At 43.4% G+C, this 25,586-nt stretch overlaps 1 protein-coding gene across 2 annotated transcripts in view; it reads left to right on the top strand.

Moving 5' to 3' along the window:
* Positions 1 to 25,586, top strand: part of LOC126416332 (ATP-binding cassette sub-family G member 4-like) — a 456,004-nt gene that overhangs the window by 397,118 nt on the left and 33,300 nt on the right. Inside the window, exons 1-3 of one of the 2 annotated variants that reach the window (XM_050083998.1) lie at positions 14,922 to 15,890; positions 22,980 to 23,242; positions 24,737 to 24,854. In XM_050083998.1, coding sequence (XP_049939955.1) covers positions 15,733 to 15,890; positions 22,980 to 23,242; positions 24,737 to 24,854 — 539 coding nt within the window. In that variant the 5' untranslated portion in view covers positions 14,922 to 15,732. Of the gene's footprint in view, positions 1 to 14,921; positions 15,891 to 22,979; positions 23,243 to 24,736; positions 24,855 to 25,586 lie in introns of those variants that run through there. The other variant, XM_050083999.1, reaches the window with a different exon arrangement.

Here is a 25,586-nt window from a genome sequence, read left to right on the forward strand (position 1 = left end):
TTCTTTATTCAAGCAGCTCCTCATTTGATCTCACAAGGGCTGAGTGGAATCCCCGTACCAGACTCCCCCACCTCAGCAAAAATTTGAGGTGATACCGGGATTTGCCCCCCCTCCCCCCCCCCCCCGCCCCTCCCCTCCATGAACCATGGACCATGTCGTTGGTGGGGAGGCTTGCGTGCCTCAGCGATACAGATTGCCGTACCGTAGGTGCAACCACAACGGAGGGGTATCTGTTGAGAGGCCAGACAAACGTGTGGTTCCTGAAGAGGGGCAGCAGCCTTTTCAGTAGTTGCAGGGGCAACAGTCTGGATGATTGACTGATCTGGCCTTGTAACACTAACCAAAAGGCCTTGCTGTGCTGGTACTGCGAACGACTGAAAGCAAGGGGAAACTACAGCCGTAATTTTTCCCGAGGGCATGCAGCTTTACTGTATGGCATGGAGAGCTGCATCAAACCAGTCTCAGGACTGAAGACCAGAACAACAACAACAACCGGGATTTGAACCCGTATCGTGGAATCCGAGCCACGTTTCGTTTGTCGGGAATCTCCATAACACTGAGAGGAAAAAATTGACGTGGCCGGGATTCGATCCTGCAACCTTTCAGTTCCCAGCCAAATACACTACCACTTTTTTTCGTAAGAAATGAACATTTCAACAAAAGTTTCTACTCATTGATTACTCATAGATTCAATCTCATGAACCTCGTTTGTTTAATTCCAAATTACACTCCCTAATCCAAAAAGAATAAAACGAAATCGGAGTTAATCCTACATTGCACTGCCGCTTTCACACTTACCAAAAAAAAGTGGTCTAATCTCTCGGCTACAGGTGCGGTCATCACAATAATATCATCGTGTAAACAGTCACTGCATGAGTAAACTAGCTAAATGCTGATAGCTAACTATCTAGTGCTGCTATACAAGCATTACAGGAGGATAGATGAGGGATGCCAGTGCTAACGATGGAATGATCATTCATCAGAAACGGAACACCACAAAGAGCTTTTTAAATTGTTGCTTATTTCTTTGGCTATTACAAACAGATAAGCCATTGACGTGTTTCTCGAACTGGGTCATAAATTTCGTGAAAATTAAAACTAGTTTGCAAATAATAGTGATACAGCTAAAGAATAAACAACTTACGAGGCGATAGTCCAGGTCATTCAGTGGTTAGTACATTTTGACGAACTGTATACTGACTGACATCTATGTCAATTAATTCAGAGACATATCTTAATATGTGTAAATTTGGTTTCAATATCGTTCGCGTGGGAAAAGGAGTTGACTGAAAATATCTCACAGAAGATAGAACACAGTCTGTGCCAAAGATAACACTCGACCAAAGATACAAGATACACTAGAAAAAGATTTCGCGCGTGCCACTCATCACCGCTGATCCACAGCTTTCGTCGGCTATAAACGTACTCCATATTTTCAGGTAAGCTCCCAGATATGAGAATCCTAGTTCATTATTTTATCCTGCGTCGTGATAACATTACGTTTGTGAATGACGCCATTCGTGTGGAGTCTTGTACGCATTGAGATTTGACAGCTCAGAAGCGACCAAATTTAAGACAGGTCTCGTAGAGCATAGCTCAAATGCGTAAATCGTGTCTCGGAAGCGAAGATTTGATTTCGTTAAAAACTTGGGAACTTGGATGTTGTAGAAGGAACTGTCACTACTGTCCCCCAACACAATCTTACCTGTTTCTTGGTTCATTTTGGGAATGAGTAAACTCAAAAATGACAGGTGTGACAAGATCTCGATTTAATTCATTGATCCATTCCACGATTTCATTGTTTACTACGTGTCAGTGAAATGTCACAATTTATAGTCTGTGCACTAATCACATTCGGTATTAAAACATTAACTCTTGGTGTGGAAGACCATCACTTCTAGGACGATTTTTTACTCTGCAGTGGAGTGTACACATTCGGGTCCCAGTACGACAGACAGTTTTAATGTCCCAGGAATTTTCAGAATTACCAATGCAGCCAAAATTCTTCTTTCTTGGTCTCTACAAAGGCAACCAACTTGTTTCAGCCCGCAAGGACATTTTCTAGCATCTTTGCTTACAAAAATAAGAAACTGGAGAGTTCATTGTAATACTTATTGTCAAGTGACTAACCAAAGCTTATAACCGAAACAAATGGTTAGAGAGATCAACCTCAATTGAACTTTCAACTCGAAAAGCAAGTCGAATTAGAAAGTCGCACAAGAATTAACCAGGTTAAATGAAATAACGTGAAATATGCCATCCTTCCACTAGCTGCATTGTAGCACCAGAGTGTAATTTACACGAGGCAATAAAATTAAACAGCTGATGGTTAATCATCTATATTTTATGTTCCCCCACTTTACTTTGGTCGTTATTAAAGGCGTTTGTGAAACAAACAGTAAACCCCAAAATCCGCTTATTTAAAATATCGAACTGCCACGTATGTAACATAAAATATCGCGAACTATGTGTCGTACAATGATATAATTCTACCAGTACATTCAGAAGCATGCGTGGACACTGTCTGTGAAATTTGTAGTAGTAAAGGAGTAACACATTAACACGTCGTGCATAATACTAAAGTTTCACTGCATGAACAGCGAAAATATAGTAAACGATACAGATTTCGCCGTTCATCTTTATGCAGTGATGTCAGCAAGAAAAAGTTTGTAAAGGTTTAAAATTATGTGTAAAGTGATTAGTGCTGCTCATTCTCAAATTCTGGATGAATATTGTTTGGATAATTTGTGCGCCTGAGTTACTCCTCCTGAAGACATACACACACAGTTTCTATCGCTAATATTTATTGCGTTAAATCTTTAACGTAGGTTTATAGTTCTTAAAGAGTAGATTATGACAGCATATTAATTTTTCAGATTCGGTCATTAACTCTATGAAATAATGAAAACCAAATTTTTGTTTCACTGGAAGCCATTAGATAGGCAATATACAACTGGTTGCGTGTTCCGGGTTAGCCGCTTAGTAAGACAGATATACTCCGGAACAATTTTTTTTCCAAAATCATTACGTCTTGTGACATCGTATCTCCTGAACTATGAATAGTACAATAATATAATTCTGCAGGTATATTCAATGGTACATGTGGATACTATGGGCAAAATGTGTTGCGAATAGAGCTAGCAATAAAGAAGTAATAAATTAAAATGTCGTGCATCACGTTGAAGTTTTACTGCATGAACAGCGAAAATTTTGTAAGAGATATTTGCTTGGGGGGGGGGGGGTGTAATACCGACAAAAATTCTGAAAAAGTTTTTAATTTAGGGGCGCGGGGTTATGATCCACAAAAGTTCTGAAAAGGTTTTAAATTAAGTATAAAGTTTATTCGAAGTCAGTTATTTGCGCCATAAGTTACACTGTCTCAGGACACACAGGATATCCCAGGAGGAATGGTCAGTATTCAGGAATATGACAGGAACGATCATTCGAAGCAAAATGTCCAGTAAACATCGGCTCTAAAATGTATACCCTGGGAGCCATGAACACTTGTCCAGTAAAAAAGACGTGTTTCAGAGTAGTAAACATGAACACGTGTTCGCAGCTCTTAAGGTACACATTTTACTAAGATTTTTTGCTTCGGATGATCGTTCCTATCACATCTCTGAATACTGATCATTCCTCCTGGGACAACCTCTATACACTGTTTCTAACTATAATACTTGACTTATAATGATCAATATTACAGTTAAGATTATACCTCTTAATGAGTGGCTTATGGCAGCATTTTAAATTTTTACGTTCGGTCAATAATTATATGAAACACTGAAAATCAAATTTTTGTTGCATCTGGAAGCTCTTAGACTGGCAGCTTGCGACTGGGACTGCGTGACCATTTTAGCCGTTTAGTGGTATACTGCTGTGGCTTGGGTCATTTTGGAATACGAGCTCTGGGAATTTCGTAACTCTCTCCGCAGTCTACAACGTTTCTCTTACAAAATTCTTCACTGCAGTTCGTTGACCACTTCCGTGACACTCTCAAGCTAACAGTCCGCAGCTCGTGGTCTCGCGGTCGCGTTCTCGCTTCCAGAGCACAGGGTCCCGGGTTCGATTCACGGCGGGGTCAGGGATTTTCACCTGCCTCGAGATGACTGGGTGTTTGTGTTGTCCTCATTATTTCATCATCATTCATGAAAGTGGAGAGATTGGACTCAGCAAAGGCTGAGAATTTGTACGGGCGCTGATAACTACGCAGTTGAGCGCCCAACAAACGAATCATCATCATCATCGAGCTAACAAAACAGAAGCTGGCCGAAAAAGGGTTTTCTAAGCAACCTCTTTGTGCGTAAATTGACCATCTTCTGGTTTGTCCAGTGAATCTGAGTCTGATGTCTACTTCCCCATGGTTAAATTTAAGCGTTCGCTCCATCTTAGATCGCTCCTGAAAGAGACTCTTAGCTACATGAAGATTTTAGTTAGTTCCAGTGATAGAGCGCCCATCGTGTAGCCAACTGATGTATGACTTTTCACCTGTTTACGACCTTTACATTACTTTTAATTATGCTCACGTTCAACTGTCAGTCCTTCAATCAGGCACAGATCGTCTGAGAATGTCACAAGGAACTCATTGACTGCGAGGACGCAAAAGGACAATGATATTTACGGCATTCGACGTCCCACAAGTTGAACACCATGCAACCAGAATATTGACTGTTAATGCCAACAGTGAGTGGGACTGGAAGTATCCAATGGTGAGCACAGCATGAGACTGCGGATCGTGGTTGAACTGCTTAGTCGACGAGTAACTCATGCTAATAGTGTTAATACAAAGTAGAGCAATGGCAACGATAAACAAAGCAAACGTTGTATTATATCTAAAACAACAGTTGCAGAAGTTGACATTTCATCACAAAGAAACCCAAAGAATTTCGAGAAGTGAGGAAGAAGACGTAAAGTGTCAACTTGATGATGAATAGTAAACTGCGAAATAGGTCCGAAAATTTGTAGATGAGATAAACAAACTTACCCTATCGTTCAGCAAGGAACTTGTTTTCAACGCCGGTCAATCAGGATTTGAAGAGAAAAAGCACATGAAAGAAAACCTGGAAATTAGAGGTACCAAGACAGTTGTATCAAGATCAACTAACATCAATGTCTTAGCGCATTCTTATTCAGTTATGTACTTGGATGGTAAATTGGATGGAAAGTTATCCACTGTGCTGCGAGAAGTTGAAGGTGTTCTGTCCCCTACGATTCTTTTTCGTGTGCGTGATCTTGCAAAGGCAGTAGGTTCAAATGGCTCTGAGCACTGTGGGACTTAACATCTGAGGTCATCAGTCCCCTAGAACTTAGAACTACTTAAACCTAACTAACCTAAGGACATCACACACATCCATGCCCGAGGCAGGATTCGAACCTGCGACCGTAGCGGTCGCACGGTTCTAGACTGTAGCGCCTAGAGCTGCTCGGCCACACCGGCCGGCAAAGGCAGTAGGAAATATTTACATAACAGCAAGCAAGAGTGGGAAAATGGGCGTAAGAGAACTATAACTATGATATGAGCACTGATTTTGCCCAATGGCTAGTCAAAATAACTTGCCTTTGATTGATTCCTGGTCTGCAAATAAAAATCACGCGCGCTTAGAGCAACCGATCCCTCCTGAAAAGTGTGTGACATTGCAATTCATACCACCTGGAACTACTGGACAAATTCAGTCTCTCGATGTTTTTCTCCGTGCTTATAAAAAATATCGCATTATCTGCAGCCACGACTTAAAGGATAGCAAGTTTCACGATAAGCTCCACCACAGACTGTTTGAATTTAGTTGCATGCCATCACATTCCATCAGTTCTCATTACCCTGTTACACCAATATGATCCTATATGCATTCTTTAAGAGTGGGTACCTAGCTGAGCGTCCTGCATGGTTTGTAACGCCCAAAAAGTTCGCTTTCGATCGCAATGGTGCGAACCTTTGCGATCATATTGGAGTACCATTTTTCATTCTATGTTCATAGTGCAAGTTACTGGTTTGTTTTGAACACTTCTTGAATGTCGACGATGTCCATTTTGGGAAGTGTAATAGACATATCCCATAGAAGGTTGATCTGTGCACCTCCCGGACACTCATTTTCTGTCGCTCTCCTGATGCACATGGTGATTCACTATCAGCTAATATATTTCCTGTCATAATAATTGTTAACACAACATTTTCAAATGATTGAACTTGCGCTATCGTACTCAAGGGGTTCCGTGTCAGTGCATTTGGACAAAATCCGCACTTGATGTAGTGAATGTAAGATAATGTCGTCATTCACATAAACCTCCTAGAAGGGAGGGCCAGCAGAACAGGGCTGAGTGGCTCCGTAGAAAAGACGAAATCCATGATGAATGACAAACAAGGATCGAAATTCTTTAAAACAGAGTTGGGCCAGATTAATTGAAATACCTCGGTCAGACTACAGAAGAAAATGGTCTAGAAAAGCTGCAATAAGCGATCGGATATCAAAAATGGAGATAGCATATGTGCTGAGTAAGAAATGTTTGCATCAAAAAGTGCATATCCTGGATTACAAAACTAAGATACTATAATACTGCGGACAAAATAAAATGCATGTACGCCAGTAAATGCCTCTCAATGAAGCACAAGCTAGAGAGTTGGAGAGCTTGGAAAGGAGAATACCACTAAAAGTCATGTGTGCAGTCCACACGGAGGCCGGCTGGAAACTTTGGAGCAAAAAGAAGTCTACCAGAATGCCGACAGCACGTCGGTAGCCGTCAGAAAGAGGAGGATATTTTTTTGAGTATTTGTTCAAAATGGAGAAGAATAGAAATACAAACGAATATTAGATTGCATTTCCAAAAATAAGATCACCGCAACGTGTATAAAGAAGCTCGGAGAGCTTGAAAGATTCAAGACTTTATATTAGAACGGAACCTGCTTCCAGACAGAATACAAATTTGTGAAGAAAAACTACAAAGACCGGAAGGGCATGGACGTGAGAACAAAAGCAACAGCTTACCGACCGTATGAAGTAGTGCTGGAACAGAGGAAACACCGAACAAAGAGGACAAAATGAAGTTGTAGCGTGATCATAGGTTGTCATTCATTCTAAATGCTTTGTTGCTAATATTCTTGAGCTAATAGACTGGCGATCCGTTTTGACATTTGAACATCTGTGAGCTATTGAGATACCGGATAGAACGATACCGTATGCTTCCGGGGTCGTAAGTTTTCCTTCTGCAGCTCCGGCGCGCCACTGGATGTTCCCCTAGTCGGCAGTTGAAATGTCTGCTGTGGCGTGTTCTCCGACATCCTCTTGCGCGATAGGCGTGTACCTGAAATTCAAGATTCTGTCAATGTTTTTCTTTACAAGCTAGCGTCTTAACTAACAGTCCAGAATGGAGCTACTAACAGTAATAAACTTTGCCATACAGGTTGGCTTTAAACAACTTTTGCCCACGGAGCTTTGTAGCGAAACTGCAGGGTGAATTATTCACTCCGCAACTGTTTTATTGATTATCAAAAACATTTGATAGAGTACATTACAAGATGGTCGAGGTGGAAAAAAATGGTAGGATACATGGCAATAACCTCTGGATCACAATAATATTGGAATCAATATGCTGTTCTGGTAGTAGAAAATAAGAAATCTGACACGTTAAAGGTTCAGTATATCGACGAGTGAGACAAGACGGCATTTTGTCATCAATGATATTTAATCATTATTGGAATACATCGTCAAATAAGCCCTTGAAAATGTCAAAGAAGGAATCGTCCTGAAAAAAAGAAAAGCTGAACAATATCGACCACCCTGAAGATACTTCATTGCTTGCTGACAGCGTAAATGGTCTACATTACCTTGTATCCAGAGTTGACGAATGTAGTGAGCATTGTGGACTCTAAATCAACCTAAATAAAACAAAATTAGTAGTCATCAGCAAGAAAGACATATCAAACTGTTATCTAAACATCAATGGTAAACATATTGAAAATATAAACAGATACACTCAGTTTGTTTCAAAACTTGACGGCACAATTTCAGGAATGGATTCCTTATATAACAAGAAGAAAAAAGTCTAGTAAACATGGCCTCTAAAATGCGTAAGTTACGAGCTATGAGCACCTCTTCAGCAACGACACAGTGAAGCAAATATCTTCTACTACAAGCTTTTTGCATTCTGTGTTTTGGGAGGAGGTAGTGTGGACAGAAACAAGAAGTCCAGTAAATATAGGTTGTAAAATATATACTGTAAGAAGAATGGGCTTGTTTATCTCCGCTACTGTCAATCACATATCTTCTTTGTTGAACAAGTGGTCATAACTCTTAAGGTACGCATTTTAGAGTAAATGTGTACTAGAATTTTATCTTCTTGTTATATGAGGAACCAGTTCCTGAAGTTTTATCGTCGAGGTTTGAAACACCCTCTATATCTGGGAACTAACATTAACAACTAATGGCGTAACTCACATGAAAAAGTCCGTATAGAGAAAGCCAGGGCCGCGTTTTGTAAAATGACTACTGTGTTCAAGAGTTATCACCTCTCAAGCGAAACAAAATCAACGTTTCTGCTCTCCTACATATTTCCCATTGTCTTCTATGGAGATCAGACCTTTACTTTGTCGGTGACGGTAGGACAACGACTTGAGGCATTTGATACGTGGCTATACAGGAGAATGTTAAGAGTACCGTGTGTAATCCGGGCGGGAAGGAGCGCCTAGTCTCCGGCACGAATCCGCCCGGCGGACTTGTGTCGAGGTCCGGTGAACCAGCCAGTCTGTGGATGGTTTTTAGGCGGTTTTCCATCTGCCTCGGCGAATGCGGGCTGGTTCCTCTTATTCTGCTTCAGTTACACTATGTCGGCGATTGCTGCGCAAACAAGTTCTCCACGTACGCGTACACAACCATTACTCTACCACGCAAACATAGGGGTTACACTCGTCTGGTGTGAGACGTTCCCTGGGGGGGGGTCCACCGGGGGCTGAACCGCACAATAACCCTGGGTTCGGTGTGAGGCGGTGGAGGGTGAAGTGGACTGCGGTAGTCGTCGTGGGGTAGTGGACCACTGCGGCTGCGGCGGGGACGGAGCCTCTCCGTCGTTTCTAGGTCCCCGGTTAACATACAATACAATACATCCAATACCGTGTGTGAACAGATAAAATTACTAACAACGACATTTCCCGCAAAATGAAGAAAGAAAAAGAATACCTAAATCCTTTAAAATACAGATAATACAATATATCGTCCATGAAATGAGGCATGGAAACAGTTCTAAACTGCTACAGAACATTCTGCAAGGAAAGATACCCGGTGAAAGAGGACTGGGTGGTAGAAGAAACTAGTCAAGAAGTTAATGTAATAAAAATTTGTACAGCTGACGACTGATTATTTCTATTCTTAAAACGTGCTTCACAGCTGCTGATTGACAGCCACGAATAAAATTTTAAACTTACGGACGTGGACTTCACACACAAGCAAAAGTGGTATAGCTGTGATGATGTCCAACATTCGGAGTGGCTACGCACTAAAATAAGAAGCAGTTGAGTGCTGCTGTTTTGAAATTTCCTGATGGATTAAAATTGTGTATCGGACTGGGAGTCAAACCAGCAATCTTGCCTTTCGCAATCCGGTAAACAGGTGTCATCTGTCAGGAAGTTTCAAAAGAAGTGCACACTTCTCTACAGAGGTGAAAGATTCATTCTTTGAGAAGGTATTTTTGTAGTTTGTGCAGTTCTATGAGAAGTACTGAGTTGCAGCTGTTGAGCCTTTTCATAATTTAATGATTATTTGCTGTCATTTAGAAACATTTTGGTAGTTGCCTTCTCAGATACTACTTTTTATTTCTTTACTTCTATCACCCGTTAAATGGAGAAAGTTTTAATCTTCTGACAATGCAACTGCAAGATCATTTATGTATATCAGAAATAACAGTGGACTCAGACTCGAACCCTGCCGGACACGGTATCCGATTGCTTCAGTGAGTCATACAGACACCAGTGGAAAAATGCCCCTACCAGAGCACAGAAAAGCTAATATGCTACTGTTTTAAAAAACTCTCATTGAAAAGTGGGGTAGCAGCTGCCTCACTCTACCTTTCTCCGCCAATCTAAAAATTTTCATAAAAATTGTGGCGTGCGAACACATTCGCGATGTTTTTAATATGCAGCTCAAACGGTTCAAATGGCTCTGAGCACTATGGGACTTAACATCTGACATCATCAGTCCCCTAGACTTAGAACTACTTAAACCTAACTAACCTAAGGACATCACACACATCCATGCCCGAGGTAGGATTCGAACCTGCAATCGTAGCAGCAGCGCGGTTCCGGACTGAAGCGCCTAGAACCGCTCGGCCACTCCGGCCGGCAATATGCAGCTCACTATCATTTCCACCAGCTCCCCTTATTGTAACTCGCTCAGACCTACTAGTCCATCGCTATAAGTCGCTCATACGCATCCTGTCTACTTGACCATTCTTACTCACTCATTCAGCTCAACACATAGACATTATGTGTTTGTGTCTCTATGTCACCATCCTCTGTCTCACAGCCTGCGTGTCTTTCGTTCTGTCCTACTAATGCTGTCTCCTCTCACTGTTTTTAGAAAACAGAACACAGCACGTTATTCTCAATGGAGAGACGTCTACAGACGTTAAAGTAACCTCTGGCGTAGCACAGGGGAGTGTTATGGGACCATTGCTTTTCACAATATATATAAATGACCTAGTAGATAGTGTCGGAAGTTCCATGAGGCTTTTCGCGGATGATGCTGTAGTATACAGAGAAGTTGCAGCATTAGAAAATTGCAGCGAAATGCAGGAAGATCTGCAGCGGATAGGCACTCGGTGCAGGGAGTGGCAACTGATCCTTAACATAGACAAATGTAATGTATTGCGAATACATAGAAAGAAGGATCCTTTATTGTATGATTATATGATAGCGGAACAAACACTGGTAGCAGTTAGTTCTGTAAAATATCTGGGAGTATGCGTACGGAGCGATTTGAAGTGGAATGATAATAAAAAATTAATTGTTGGTAATGCGGGTACCAGGTTGAGATTCATTGGGAGAGTCCTTAGAAAATGTAGTCCATCAACAAATGAGGTGGCTTACAAAACACTCGTTCGGCCTATACTTGAGTATTGCTCATCAGTGTGGGATCCGTATCAGGTCGGGTTGACAGCGGAGACACAGAAGATCAAAAGAAGAGCGGCGCGTTTCGTCACAGGGTTATTTGGTAAACGTGATAGCGTTACGGAGATGTTTAGCAAACTCAAGTGGCAGACTCTTCAAGAGAGGCGCTCTTGCTGTCCAGGTTTCGAGAGGGTGCGTTTCTGGATGAGGTATCGAATATATTGCTTCCCCCTAAGTATACCTCCCGAGGAGATCACGAATGTAAAATTAGAGAGATTCGAGCGCGCACGGAGGCTTTCCGGCAGTCGTTCTTCCCGCGAACCATACGCGAGTGGAACAGGAAAAGGATGTAATGACAGTGGCAAGAAAGTGCCCTCCGCCACACACCGTTGGGTGGCTTGCGGAATATAAATGTTGATGTAGATGTGTCCCTGTCTCTCTCTTGATCTCTCTTACTGTTACAATCTTATTCATTCTTTGCTCACTGTCACTATCTCTTCGGCGTTGTCATTGACTCTGTTTCTCATTATCACTGGCTCCCATCTACTTCCACTTTCTCCTTGCCTTTATTTATCTTCCACTGGTGCTGTCTCCTTGAATTTTGTTAACGTCAACCACGTTGGACTGGCACTGTGTGCTTCTCTTTCTCTCACGATGCCATTATCTGCTTCGCTTTTTGTGTACCGCAACCACTGTCTACTATCTTCCTGTATTTACTACTTCTCCGTCTCTTACTCACTTCCACGGTCGCCTACTCTCTCAGCATAAAAAAGCGCGGATATGTTCGCATGCTAAAATATTCGGAAAAATTTTTTAAGGTGCTGAGAAAGGTATGAATAGAATAAAGCAGCATGTTTTAATAAATAGGAGCATATTCGCCATTTGTGAGCTTCGAAAGCAGCATTTTTTCGCTGGTTCCTTTCTTTTCCCTGCTACAGCGGGGTATGTCACCCATATGAAATGAACTTTATTGGTCAGTAAAATTGCAGACAAATTTTGCATTTGCTTCAGTATTACAACATAGCGGATCTCAGAACCATTATAATGATAACGGAGACACTTTGCACCATCTTTCTCCGTGCTACGTCACTTATAAACTACACTACTGGCCATTGAAATTGCTACACCAAGAAGAAATGCAGATGATAAACGGGTATTCATTGGGCAAATATATTATGCTAGAACTGACATGTGATTACATTTCCACGCTATTTGGCTGCATAGATCCTGAGAAATCAGTACCCAGAACAACCACCTCTGGCCGTAATAACGGCCTTGATGCGCCTGGGCAATGAGTCAAACAGAGCTTGGATGGCGTGCACAGGTACAGCTGCCCATGCAGCTTCAACACAATACCTCAGTTCTTCAAGAGTAGTGACTGGCGTGTTGTGACGAGCCAGTTGCTCGGCCACCATTGACCAGACGTTTTCAGTTGGTAAGAGATCTGGATAATGTGCTGGCCAGGGCAGCAGTCGAACATTTTCTGATTCCAGAAAGGCCCGTAAAGGACCTGCAACATGCGGTCGTGCATCATCCTGCTGATATGTAGGGTTTCACAGGGATCGAATGAAGGGTAGAGCCATCTGAAATGTAACGTCCACTGTTCAAAGTGCCGTCAATGCGAACAAGAGGTGACCGAAACGTGTAAGCAATGGTACCCCATACCTTCACGCCGGGTGATACGCCAGTATGGCGATGACGAATACACGCTACCAATGTGCGTTCACCGCGATGTCGCCAAACACGGATGCGACCACCGTGATGCTGTAAACAGAACCTGGATTCATCCGAAAAAATGACGTTTCGTCATTCGTGCACCCAGGTTCGTCGTTGAGTACACCACCGCAGGCGCTCCTGGCTGTGATGCACCGTCAAGGCTAACCGCAGCCATGCTGCTGCAAACGTCGTCGAATTGTCTGGCAGATGGTTGTTGTCTTGCAAACGTCCCCATCTGTTGACTCAGGGATCGAGACGTAGCTGCACGATCCGTTTCAGTCATGCGGATAAGGTGCCTATTATCTCGACTGCTAGTGATACGAGGCCGTTGGGATCCAGGACGGCGTTCCGTATTACCCTCCTGAACCCACTAATTCCATATTCTGCTAACAGTCATAGGATCTCGACATCCGCGAGCAACAATGTCGCGATACGATAAACCGCAATCGCGATAGGCTACAATCCGACCTTTATCAAAGTCGATAACGTGATGTACGCATTTCTCTTCCTTACACGAGGCATCACAACAACGTTTCACCAGGCAACGCCGGTCAACTGCTGTTTATGTATGAGAAATCGGTAGGAACCTTTCCTCATGTCAGCACGTTGTAGGTGTCGCCACCGGCGCCAACCTTGTGTGAATGCTCTGAAAAGCTAATCATTTGTATATGAAAGCATCTTCTTCCTGTCGGTTAAATTTCGCGTCTGTAGCATGTCATCTTCGTGGTGTAGCAATTTTAATGGCCAGTAGTGTATGTTTCGCCTCACACCGTAGTTTACGCTCGTATTTTGTTTGTACAAGTAGGGTAACTTTGAATCTCAGTGCCTCGGAAGCGGACAAAGATATCACGACAATTTTCAAGATTGTTTGAGGTCAGGACTTTAGGAATATATCGCAAAAATTTTAGCCATAGCTATCTTCAATTTTGCGGCCCGGTTTTGTGACACACAAAAAAAGAAAAAATAACATTTTTTTCGGTTTTCTCAAGAACCGCCCATGAACTAAACGATGCCTTCATAAGCTTCTTACGACGCCCCATAGACCACATATAATACAATAGAACCGAACGATTTATTCCATTTGCCTTTGCTGGAGGTTCGAACGGCTCTAAGCACTATGGGACTTAACATCTGAGGTCATCAGTCCCCTAGACTTAGAACTACTTAAACCTAACTAACCTAAGGACATCACACACATCCATACCCGAGGCAGGATTCGAACCTGCGACAGTAGCAGCAGCGCGGTTCCGAACTGAAGCGCCTAGAACCGCTCGGCCACAGCGGCCGGCTTTGCTGGAGGAAGTGCATAATATTCAAACTTTGACCCCATGCTGTAGCATAATTACAGTAAGACCATCTGTGTGCTGGGCATCATCCGGCCGGAGTGGACGTGCGGTTCTAGGCGCTGCAGCCTGAAGCCGAGCGACCGCTACTGTCGCAGATTCGAATCCTGCCTCGGGCGTGGATGTGTGTGATGTCCTTAGGTTAGTTAGGTTTAAGTAGTTCTAAGTTCTAGGCGACTGATGACCTCAGAAGTTAAGTCGCATAGTGCTCAGAGCCATTTGAACCAAGCCATTGCGGGGCATCCAAATAGTCGCTAGCCCAAGGGCTATCCGAAACACTAGACCCTACCTTCCTGTCACCAATATACCACTAAGTAAGATCGCCAGAATAAACTATTTATATGTGCTGCGTTTTGGAACTCATCATTAATCATAGTGTCTCATGCGTGCCGATAACGCCGGACCCAAAATCGAACCCTCCGCTACATTACGTTTAATTGCTTCAGTAAGTCACGCAGTCATAATACATCCTTGACAATGTTGTGTTTGTTACACATCGGGTGAAATTACCGTGCACATTTAGTACGACGCTATTACTTCCGCTCGCGAAGCGGAAACTTGTCTCAACGGTAGCGGGCAATGGCGCACACGTGTGCTGACGCGCCGCTCTCTGTACTCCGGTCTGTCTGGCCGGCAATGGCCGTGGGAGTTGGTCCGGCAGGCGGCGCGCCAATCATTAAGAGCATGACCCCGTTGTCGGGGCGGCGAGTGCGCCCAGCTGTAGCCGCAGTCTGAGGCCCGGCGCGGCGGTAACCACTGCTCCACCTCCATCCGCAGACCTCGCGCTGGACGTGTTGCCGCGACGAGAACAACCACTCTCTGTGGTGCTTCGTACTGTTCGGTCAGCTCTTGACAGTCACACGTTTCGCCTCTATCTCTGCGGTTCCGCTTTGAACGTCCGCAGTGGCGAACCAGCGGTTGTTGGTGATTTATCGAGAATATTGCTATTTTAGTTTACCGTGTCCAAATCGCGGGAGGATAAGTCAGGATTAGTGACAGTTCTCTTTCATAACAGGGTACATATATCCTGCAGTGCGAGCGTCGATACCTGTTCCAATAGTAGACTGCCTCCCAGGGGAGAAAAGAATGAGAGTGGTCAGACAGCTGAAACAAGCTGCTGATATTGTTCCACTGAAAACTAGCAAGTGCCTGTTGAGATGTGTTTCCAAAATCCAGTAAAATCATGTTAGTAGTTTTTAACAAGAAACGGCAACAGGCCAGGCATTGTGTGTTGCTAAACTTTGCGCAGTGTAATGGAAAGGCTTCTATTTCGAAATGTTTCCAACAGTCTTGACTGGTGGTTGAAAACGAACCTGTGTAAGTGCATGAACTAGGGATAAACAGTGGACTGGTGAACCAGTCAACTTCCCCATAACGCAGTCGTTAGTTTGGGCTTCCGAACTTCATCGGTGTGGTTCTGTTTGATCCACCTTGTTAAATACATCTCAACAATCGGTGCAGTGAATTTGGCGGGGGAAAAACTGGCATTTGGTGAGTGGAGGTCTCTGGTGGGACTGGTATATTGAGGGGCAGGTAACGACGACGCAGCAAGACTGTTTTGTGCCCGTCGAACTCGTCGCCAAAATGCGCGGTAGGTTCGTGAGCCTGGAGAGCGTTCTGACGGCGCCGGTGCACCGTACCCCATCCACGTGCTGCTCCTCCGTCAGCAGCGTTCTCAGCCAAGCAGAGCTCCTGGCCAGCGCTGTCTCCAGTCGGTGGCCCTCCGATGTCTACCGAATCAGGTTCGCTCATCATCTCATGGACGTCTCCCAGGTGTAGCGGCCCCTCTTATCTCTCTCTCTCCCTCTACCTGTCTCTCTCTCTTTTGTCAGTCTATCTATCTATCTACCTGTCTCTCGATTGCACGCAAGATCGCAGTGTAATTTGTTCTGCTCGATCTACATGTACAACTGGTCAAATACGGACGCAAAACCCACCCACAGACCTCGCTCACATACTTTTTGATTTTTGTCTGACACAAGGGACAGCGTTGCCTCACAGATAAATTAAAAGGAAGTTCAGTCTACCAGTTCCGATCATGGTTTGCGGGAGGTTTCCTTTAGTCATCAGGCAAATGTTAGAACTGGAAATCCCCTCCCAAATATTTCCAATTGGGACCTCTTCTGCCGCACAGAATATTTGCCCGGAAAACTATCCACCCAAATCTTACGAGTAGGGAATGACAGATGGCACATATGCAGATATTAATTTTTGTCTGGGGTAATGGCCAACATTGTTCAGGAGTAATATGAAATCATTCCAGTCCCTCGGTTCTGGCCAAGACATTCGCGAGGTTTTCCTTGGTCATCAAACGAATGCGGAAATTGGAACTGCCCTTCCAAATATCCGCATTTGAGAACCTCTTCTTTGTAAGAGATTGGTCCATTTCTGTCTGTTATTTAATATTTTATTATGTACTTATTCTACATTTAATTCTTCCCTGATATCTTCATTTCGCATCCTATCCATCGTCGTACATCCTCTAACACTCTTTAAAAATCCCATTTCTGCCGACTGTATTTTACTAACAAGGGGACCGCACAATCTTCCCTTCAGTGATTTGATTCATTTTCACGGGGTGTGTGGGGCATGACTAGGACTTAAACATTTGTAAACAGGACCGTTGTCGACAAAACTGAGATTGAAAATTTTAAGCATGCATATATAGAACCCTACGTTGTATGGGCGGTATAATTCAAGACGCGCATAGCCAAGTGAGTAAGCGCTTAGTTTCATAAGCGAGAGGCCTATGTATCGATTCCCGTTGCCCATACTGCTTTTGTTTTTCATTCTCACTCAAACTGTTCAAGATGGAGATGTTCTGCCAAATACAGAATTAAAGTAATTCCTCCAAAATGTACTCCGCTGTGTAGCCTTGCGGCGTTTATTTTCACAGACATATGAAGAACCTTATAAAACGATGGCGGCCACTCGGTAGCGAATGGCTGTTGAGAACTTGTGTACCCTAGTATTTGACTCCCTTTTATATGGGTGTTAACTCCTAAAGGTCTCTGTAGAGGAGTTGTTACTGGTTGTTTGATTAACAAGTTCAGAGTAATGGAAGGAATAGCCTCTTAAGTTCCGGTCTCAATTCTGGCAAATCTTTAGGTAGTGGCAGAACGTTGACACGATCTTTCATAAAAACCCAAAGAAAAAGATCGTGTGCCGTGAGGTGAGGCGAGCGTGGAGGCCAGCGCAAAAGAGCATTGCGGGCAGTCGAACGATTAGGGACTTTGACGTTAAACCACTCTCGTGGAAACAGTTGCCAATGGGGAGGCACTCCATCTTGTTGCCAAAGGAAATTTTCCGGCACAACTTATAATTGGAGAAAGAGCCATTCTTGTAACGTATCCAGATAAGCAACTCCTTTTACAGTAGCATCAGCGCACTTGACGTCGGTACACAGCGCAGAAAGCGTTTAATTTTGGGGACTCTGTTTGATATCGTACAGTTTGATGAGGCTGTTCTGACCCCCAGATATAATATTATAGGTATTTACATTCCCACTAAGATGAAAAGTTGCCTCATCACTGACCGAGCGAGGTGGCGCATTGGTTAGCACACTGTACTCGCATGCACGATGACGACAGTTCAAACCCGCGTCCGGACATCCTGATTTAGGTTTTCCGTGATTTCCCTAAATCGTTTCAGATAAATACCGGTACGGTTCCTTTGAAAGAGCATGGCCGATTTCTTTCCCCATCCTTCCCTAATCCGATGGGACCGATGACCTCGCTGTTTGGTCCCTTTCCCACAAAGCAACCAACCACCCTACCTTGCCTATTCACTGAACACCAGACGATCAACAAAGTCATCTTCCTAATGCAACACTTCACCTACAAAGTTGTAAAGTACGTAACAGTCACCTGGGTTCAAAGCATGAACCAACTGTAACCGCTATGGATGTATGTGTACACATTTCCTTAAAACCTTTCACACTGTCATCTTTGTCAACTGAAAAGCAACACTTGCACTCCGAGTAGACTTCTTATTTTAGGTCATCCCGTCCTTTTCGCTTTACATGCATATACAGGCGTTTCGAATTGACTGTAATCATCGGCAGGTGTTTTTACCACATGGAAGATAACAGTTAAACTTTAAACAAAAAGCACGTTGAACTGGAATTACAAATTCACTCTTAGCAAACAGCAGAACACAAAACAGTTCATGCTCAGGAGTAACCATTTCCCGCCTGTGCCACTGCGACCGAGGAAACGACAAATCAGCACTAGTGCACGCGCTTACATCTATATCTGCATCTACATCTACATTCTGAGTACAATTATGAAGCATATGGCAGGGGGTACGTCCCACTACACCAGTTATTGGATCTTTTCCCTTTGTATTTACATATGGAGCGTGGGAAAAATGAAATGTTTCTGCTTGCTGTAATCAGTCTAACCTTGCCCCCACGAACTCTACGGGAGCGAAATGTAGGGTATTATAATATGTTCCTAGAGTCATCATTTAAAGTGGGTTCTTGAAACTTTGATAGTAGACTTTCTCAGGATGGTTTCCGTTAAGAGTCTACCAGTTCTATTATTTCGACATGTAAGTGAGACTCTCCCGTTTGCTTCTATCTTCAGGTGTCTCCCACTTTACGTTTTTCAGCATCTCTGCGACGCACTCCCATGAGCCAACCAGACTTTTCACCATTCGTGCTGCCTTTTTCTGTATACGTTATGTATACCCCTTGCCAATCCTATTTGATATGGGTCCCACACCCTTGAGCAATATTCTAGGATGGGTCGCACGAGTGATTTGTAAGCAATCTCCTTTACAGGCTGATTGTTTTTTCCTATTATTCTACCAATAAAAGGAAGTCTGCTACCTCTTTTAACGACGACTGAGACTATGTGATATTTCCGTTTCATGTTCCTACTAAGCGTTACACCAAGGTATTTGTGTAAGTTTACAGATTCCATCTGTCACCCACTTATAGTATATTCATAGGATACTATCTGTTTTCGTTTTGTGAAGTGCATAATTTTGAATTTTTGAACATTTAAAGCAAGTTGCGAATCTTTGCAGCACTTTCAAATCTTATCAAGGTGTGACTAAATATTTGCACAGTTTCGCTGCAGATAACTGCATCATCTGCGAGAAGTCTGAAGTTACTATTAATAGGTGGAACCGAGTCAAATGCTTTTCGGTAATGGACGAATACTACATCGACCCGACTGTCTTGATCCATGGCTTTCAAGACGTCATGTGAGAAAAGTGCGATTTGGGTTTCACTTGATCTTTGTTTTCGAAACCCTTGCTGATTGGTACGAGGGAGGGCATTCTGTTCGAAATACCACACTATTCAAATGGCTCCAAGCACTATGGGACTTAACATCTGAGGTCGTCAGTCTTCTAGACTTAGAATTACTTAAACATAACCAATCTAAGGACATCACACACATCCATGCCCAAGGCAGGATTCGAACCTGCGACCGTAGCAGAAGCGCGGTTCCGGACTTTAGCGTCTAGAATCGCTCGGCCTACCACACAATGTTTTAGCTCAAAATACGAAATGTTCTAAAATATTACAACATATCGATGTCAAGAATATTCAAATGCAGTTTTGTGGATCAGTTTTGTTTACATCTACAGCCATATTCCGAAAACCAGCTTACGGTGTGTGACGCAGGATGCTTTTACCAATGTCACTTCTTCCTTTTCCTTTTCGACTCGCGTGTGGCTCATGGAAAGAACGATTGCCGTGGGGTTGATTCTCTCTAATTTTATGTTCATTGTCTTTTCGCGAGATATACGCAGGAGGAAGCAATAAACTGATTGTCTCTTCTAGGAATGTATGCTCTTGGGAATTTAATAGATGATAACGTGATGCAGAACGCCTCTCTTGCAGCGTCTGCCACTAGAGTTGGCTGAGCATCTCCGCGACGCTTTCGCGCGTACTAAATGAATGTGTGCTGCCCTTCTTTGGATCTTTTCTGTTTCCTCTATGATTCCCGTCTGATACGGATCCAATATTGCAGAGTAATATTCAAGTATTGGTCGAGCGAGTGTTTTGTAAGCTAATTCCTATGCTGGTGTACTACAATTCCTGAGGTTCGTTCCAATCAATCTCAGTCTGGTATCTGCCTTACTCGTGATGAAGTTTATGTGGTCGTTCCGGTTCAAATAGCTCTGTACGCATACTCCTAGATATTTTATGAAAGTAACTGCTTCCACTGATTCTTCCACAGTTTTGTAATCAAACAGTAACAATCTTTTTGTGTGTGGATTCTCAATAAGTCTCATTTGTTTTTGTTGAGCATCAGTTGCCACTACCTGCACCGAAAGGCGATCCTCTGCAGGGGGTCCTGCATTTCGTTTGGATTTTCTAGCGACACGATTTCTCTGTGTACAACAGCATCATCCACGAAAAGGATCATGGAACTCCTGACTTTATCTATTGGGTCATTTATCTATAGGTATTTGGGTTGCTCTATAATTGTGACCTTGAACCAACACTCAACACTCAACAACTCTTACAGTCGATAATACACAGAGGGACAAAAGTCGTGGGATATATCTCCGTACCGTGTCGCATCTCCTTTTCCCGGTGTAGTGCAGCAACTCGAGGTGGCAGGGAATGAACAAATAGTTGCTAGTCCCCTGTGGAAATATTGAGCTGTGCTGCCTCTATAGTCGCCCATAACAGCGTAAGTGTTGCCGGTGGAGGATTTTGTGCGCGAACTGACCTCTTCTATTACGTCCCGTAAATGGTGGAAGGGATTCATGTTGGGTGATCTAGGTGGCCAAATCATTCGTTCGAATTGTCCAGAATGTTCTTCGAACCAATCGCGAACAATTGTGGCCAGGTAACATGGCGCGTTGTTATCCATAAAAATTCCATCGTTATTTGGGGTCACGAAGTTTATGAGAGGCTGCAAATGGTCTCCAAGGAACCGAACATAACCGGAGGACCCAGTCCATTCCATGTAAACAAGCCAACACCATTATGGAACCACAGTGCTTTGTTGACAACCTGAGTCCATGGCTTCGTGGGATCTGCGCCACAGTCAAAACCCACCATCAGTTCTTACCAAACTGAAATCGAGACTCATCTGACCAGGCCACGGTTTTCCAGTCATCTAGGCTCCAACCGATATCGGCACGAGCCCAGGGAAGGTGCTGCAGGCGATGTCGTGGAGTTAGCAAAGGCACCCGCTGCCATAGCCCATTAACGCCAGATTTCGTCGCACTGTCCCAACGGATACGTTCGCCGTACGTCCCACATTGATTTCTGGGTTATTTGGCGCAGCGTTGCACTGCTCTCGTTGAGGAAAGCTCGTCCGACACTTCGTTGTCCGTGGCAATGCCTGAAATTTTGTATTCTCGGCACACTGTTGACGCTGTGGCTCGCGGAATGTCGAATTCCTCGACGATTTCCGAAATGGGATGTCTTAAAATCTGTTAATTCCCTTCGTGTGGCCACAATCACGTCTGAAATCTTTTCACGTGAGTCATCTAAATACCGGGTGATCAAAAAGTCAGTATAAATTTGAAAACTGAATAAATCACGGAATAATGTAGATAGAGAGGTACAAACTGTCACACATGCTTGGACTGACATGGGGTTTTATTAGAACCATAAAAATACAAAAGCTCAAAAAATGTCCGACAGATGGCGCTTCATCTGATCACAATAGCAATAATTAGCATAACAAAGTAAGACAAAGCAAAGATGATGTTCTTTACAGGAAATGCTCAATATCTCCACCATCATTCCTCAACAATAGCTGTAGTCGAGGAATAATGTTGTGAACAGCACTGTAAAGCATGTCCGGAGTTATGATGAGTTATTGGCGTCAGGTGTTGCCTTTCAGCATCCCTAGAGATTTCGGTCGATAACGATACACTTGCGACTTGAGGTAACCCCAAAGCCAATAATCGCACGGACTGAGGTCTGGGGACCTGGGAGGCCAAGCATGACGAAAGTGGCGGCTGAGCACACGATCACCACCAAACGACGCGCGCAAGAAATCTTTCACGCGTCTAGCAATATGGGGTGGAGCCCTCGGTCGGCCACTACGGGGTCTATCGTCTAAACAACCCGAGGCTTCGAACTTCGAAATTATTCTCGCCACAGCTTCATTTGCCAACGGACCTTTACCCGTTCGCATCCCCTTCCTATGGCGATAGGATCGTAACGCTGAACTAGCATATTCCCCAGTCTGATAATACAGCTTCACTAAAAGCGCCTTTTCAGGTAACGTCAACATGCTGCGACTGCTGGTGCATCTGATTCTCTCTCTCATTACAGCTCCTTTTATACACGATTGTCATGCGCAGTCACTGACATTTTGCTGCCCAGCGCCATCTGTCGGACATTTCGTGAACCTTTTTTTTTTTTTTTTTTTTTTTTTTTTTGTTCTAATGAAACGACGCGCACAAGAGATATTTCACGCGTCTAGCAATACTTTGTTTTTTTGTTTTTTTTGGGTCTAATAAAACCCCATGTCATTCCAAGCATGTGTGTCAATTTTTACCTCTCTATCTACATTATTCCGTGGTTTATTAAGTTTTCAAATTTATACTGACTTTTTGATCACCCGGTAGATATGACAGCTCCGCCAAGGCACCGCCCTTTTATATCCTGTGTAAGCGAGACTACCGCCATTTGTACACGTGCATATCGCTGTCCTATGACTCGTCAGGGCATTGTAATACCATGACTGGGACATTCTTTTAGGGACACTTTATGTACTTTGCTAACTGCGTCACCTGCATACTGTGCCAGCAGGTGACGTTCAGTGTTGTCATAAGTTTCAGCTCATTATCGAGCGTTTCCCTTAAATGAAAAGTGTTTGCTACAGAGACGGTGCTTTTGTCGGCAGCCGGGGCGGTTCGGCGCCGTCGCTGGACTCGCCGCTGCAGCACATGCTGGGGGCGGGCGCGTGCGGGGGCGGAGGCGCGTGCCCCAGCGCGGCCCCCGGCGTGCTGGCCAAGAAGGTGCCCAACAAGGAGGGCGCGCCCCCGCCGCCACCAGACGCCGCCAACGGACGCCGGCCCATGGTGCTCAGTCACCTGCCCAGCCGGCCGCCCGTCGACATCGAGTTCACCAACCTCTCCTACTCCGTGCCCGAGGGCCGCAAGAGGGGTAACTGCCGCACCCTACTCACTGCATTTCTTGTTTTCCTTTGGTATTTATTATGCAGACACTTAAATGTGCCAGTTTTAGGTAGAGGGTGTCCCTGATTTGTCGTTGCGTAAGATATCGGTAGAGATCGGAGGTTAGTGTACTGCTTGAGCATGACTCGAATTGCTCGAGCAGTAACAACTCTTTAGATTTCGGGTCTTGAGCCTTCGATCGGCCCACAATCTAGTGACCTTCGTTAGTAGAGGAAAGTACCCAAACTGGACTCCCAGGATTTGGCAAAAACAGTACACTCAATATGGCAAAAAAAGAACACATAAGTTAGCAAAAAAGTTACACTGCATTTGGAAAAGGAATAACACCAGATTTGGCAAAAAGTAACGCAGAATTTGGGAAAAAATAACACCAAATTTGGCAAAAATACAAGGAATTTGCCATAAAAACAAAGAATTTGGAAAATAACGACAGAATTTGGCAAAAAACAGCGAATTTGGCAAAAAATAACGCCGATTTTGGCAAAAAACAACTTCGAATTTGTCCATAAAAGAATGAAATTTTCCTTTCTGTAGCTGGGCCCCTTGCTGATATGTCTGTGAACTTCGCTTTGATTTGTATTGTGTGTAGTTTGTTTTCTTATTCTGAAATCAATTAAGAGACTAAACCCTGTCCAGGCCCTGCTTTTACATGAGCACAGAACAGAATGCGGACGTAGTCTGACAGCGGTGTGAGTGCATGGAGGTGCTTCCGCCCCGATCTGGCCCTCTCCCTTGGACGGCCTGCTACTCGCACTGTTAGTGAACTGCTTGAGGACGACATGAAAAAACGGTATATCAGTGTGCTCCATGCTTGGAGAACTCCTCAGAACCTGCAGAAAACAGGTTCCACATTTGTGCAGCACTGTCTGAAGACCATATATAGTTCTGCAGCAGGTACAGAAATACTGTACTATATACACAATAAGCAGAAACTACCACTGCTTGAAATACCGGAGATATGTGATCCTGGCAGAATGCTCCTGAACAACTACTGAATGAACATACAAACATCAGCTACTCTCCATTTTATGTTACTGCAAAATATAGTTGATTACCAGTTAAAATTTTGTTAAATTTGACCCCACTGTAGATCCATATGCTAATTAGTTATTTTAGCATCCTTTGATTATGAGTGAACTATCCTGTACATTTAGTATTGACAATTAATTTTTTTAAAATTCTTTATAGTTTGTGTGGACAACAACACCTTGGCAAGTATTGCTACACAACAGACTAATAACACCCAAGAACAAGAATGCAAAAATAAACAATTCGTAAAGCAAGTGTCTTTTTCCCCATAAAAAATTGTTGTATTGATTTTATATGATTGTACGAAGGATAGCTTCAGAAAAAGAAATGAAAGACATGCTAAAGCCATAAATTAAAGTTGTCACTTCTGCTTTAGCTTCATTATTCTGCCTACTGCAGAGAAGCTTCATTGTTATGGAACCTTTGTTTCCAGGGTACAACACAATTCTGAAGTGTGTTAATGGCAAGTTCCGCTCTGGTGAACTGACAGCCATCATGGGGCCTTCAGGGGCAGGCAAGAGTACACTTATGAACAGCCTTGCAGGCTACAAGTAAGTAACATATTTCTGAGTCACCTTAGGTCTGCTATATATCATTCACCAACAATGTGCCTACCTTTTACCCTGAGCATTCTACAGAAATAAGAAAGTAATTTTTCCCATGTGAAAAGCTTGTCTATTATCATTAAGCATGTTGCTCCTAGTTATTCTATGTTTTATGTATGCATTTCAATTGCATTAATAGTTACTACTACACCCCACAGTTCATGTTCTAACATTCAGAACTTTTAATTAGTTTTTGATTAGAAGCCAGCCTGGGTGGCCGAGTGGTTCTAGGCACTGAAGTCTGGAACCGCGTGACCGCTACGGTCACAGGTTCGAATTCTGCCTTGGGCATGGATGTGTGTGATGTCCGTAGGTTAGTTAGGTTTAAGTAGTTCTAAGTTCTAGGGGACTGGTGACCTCAGCTGTTAAGTCCCATAGTGCTCAGAGCCATTTGAACCATATTTTTTTATTAGAAAAAAAGAGATAGATAAGGAACAGGAAAAGAAAAGAACAGCATTCACAGATACTAAATAAGAAAAAGTTGCTTCAAAATGTGTGGCTAATGAGGCACTAAGTGAAGGAAAACAGTTGTAAGCATTTTTTTTTCATCAATTAACCGTGACACAAAATTTTTCTTTCCCTGGAAAAGCAGTTATTTAAAACTCAGAAGTTTGAGATTAAGTTATATTTTCTATATTGTGTGTGTATGTGTCAGACCTGCCTCATTTTCTCCTATTA

The sequence above is a fragment of the Schistocerca serialis genome, chromosome 8, assembly GCF_023864345.2.
Source record: "Schistocerca serialis cubense isolate TAMUIC-IGC-003099 chromosome 8, iqSchSeri2.2, whole genome shotgun sequence".
In the NCBI taxonomy this organism is placed as follows: Eukaryota; Metazoa; Arthropoda; class Insecta; order Orthoptera; family Acrididae; genus Schistocerca; species Schistocerca serialis.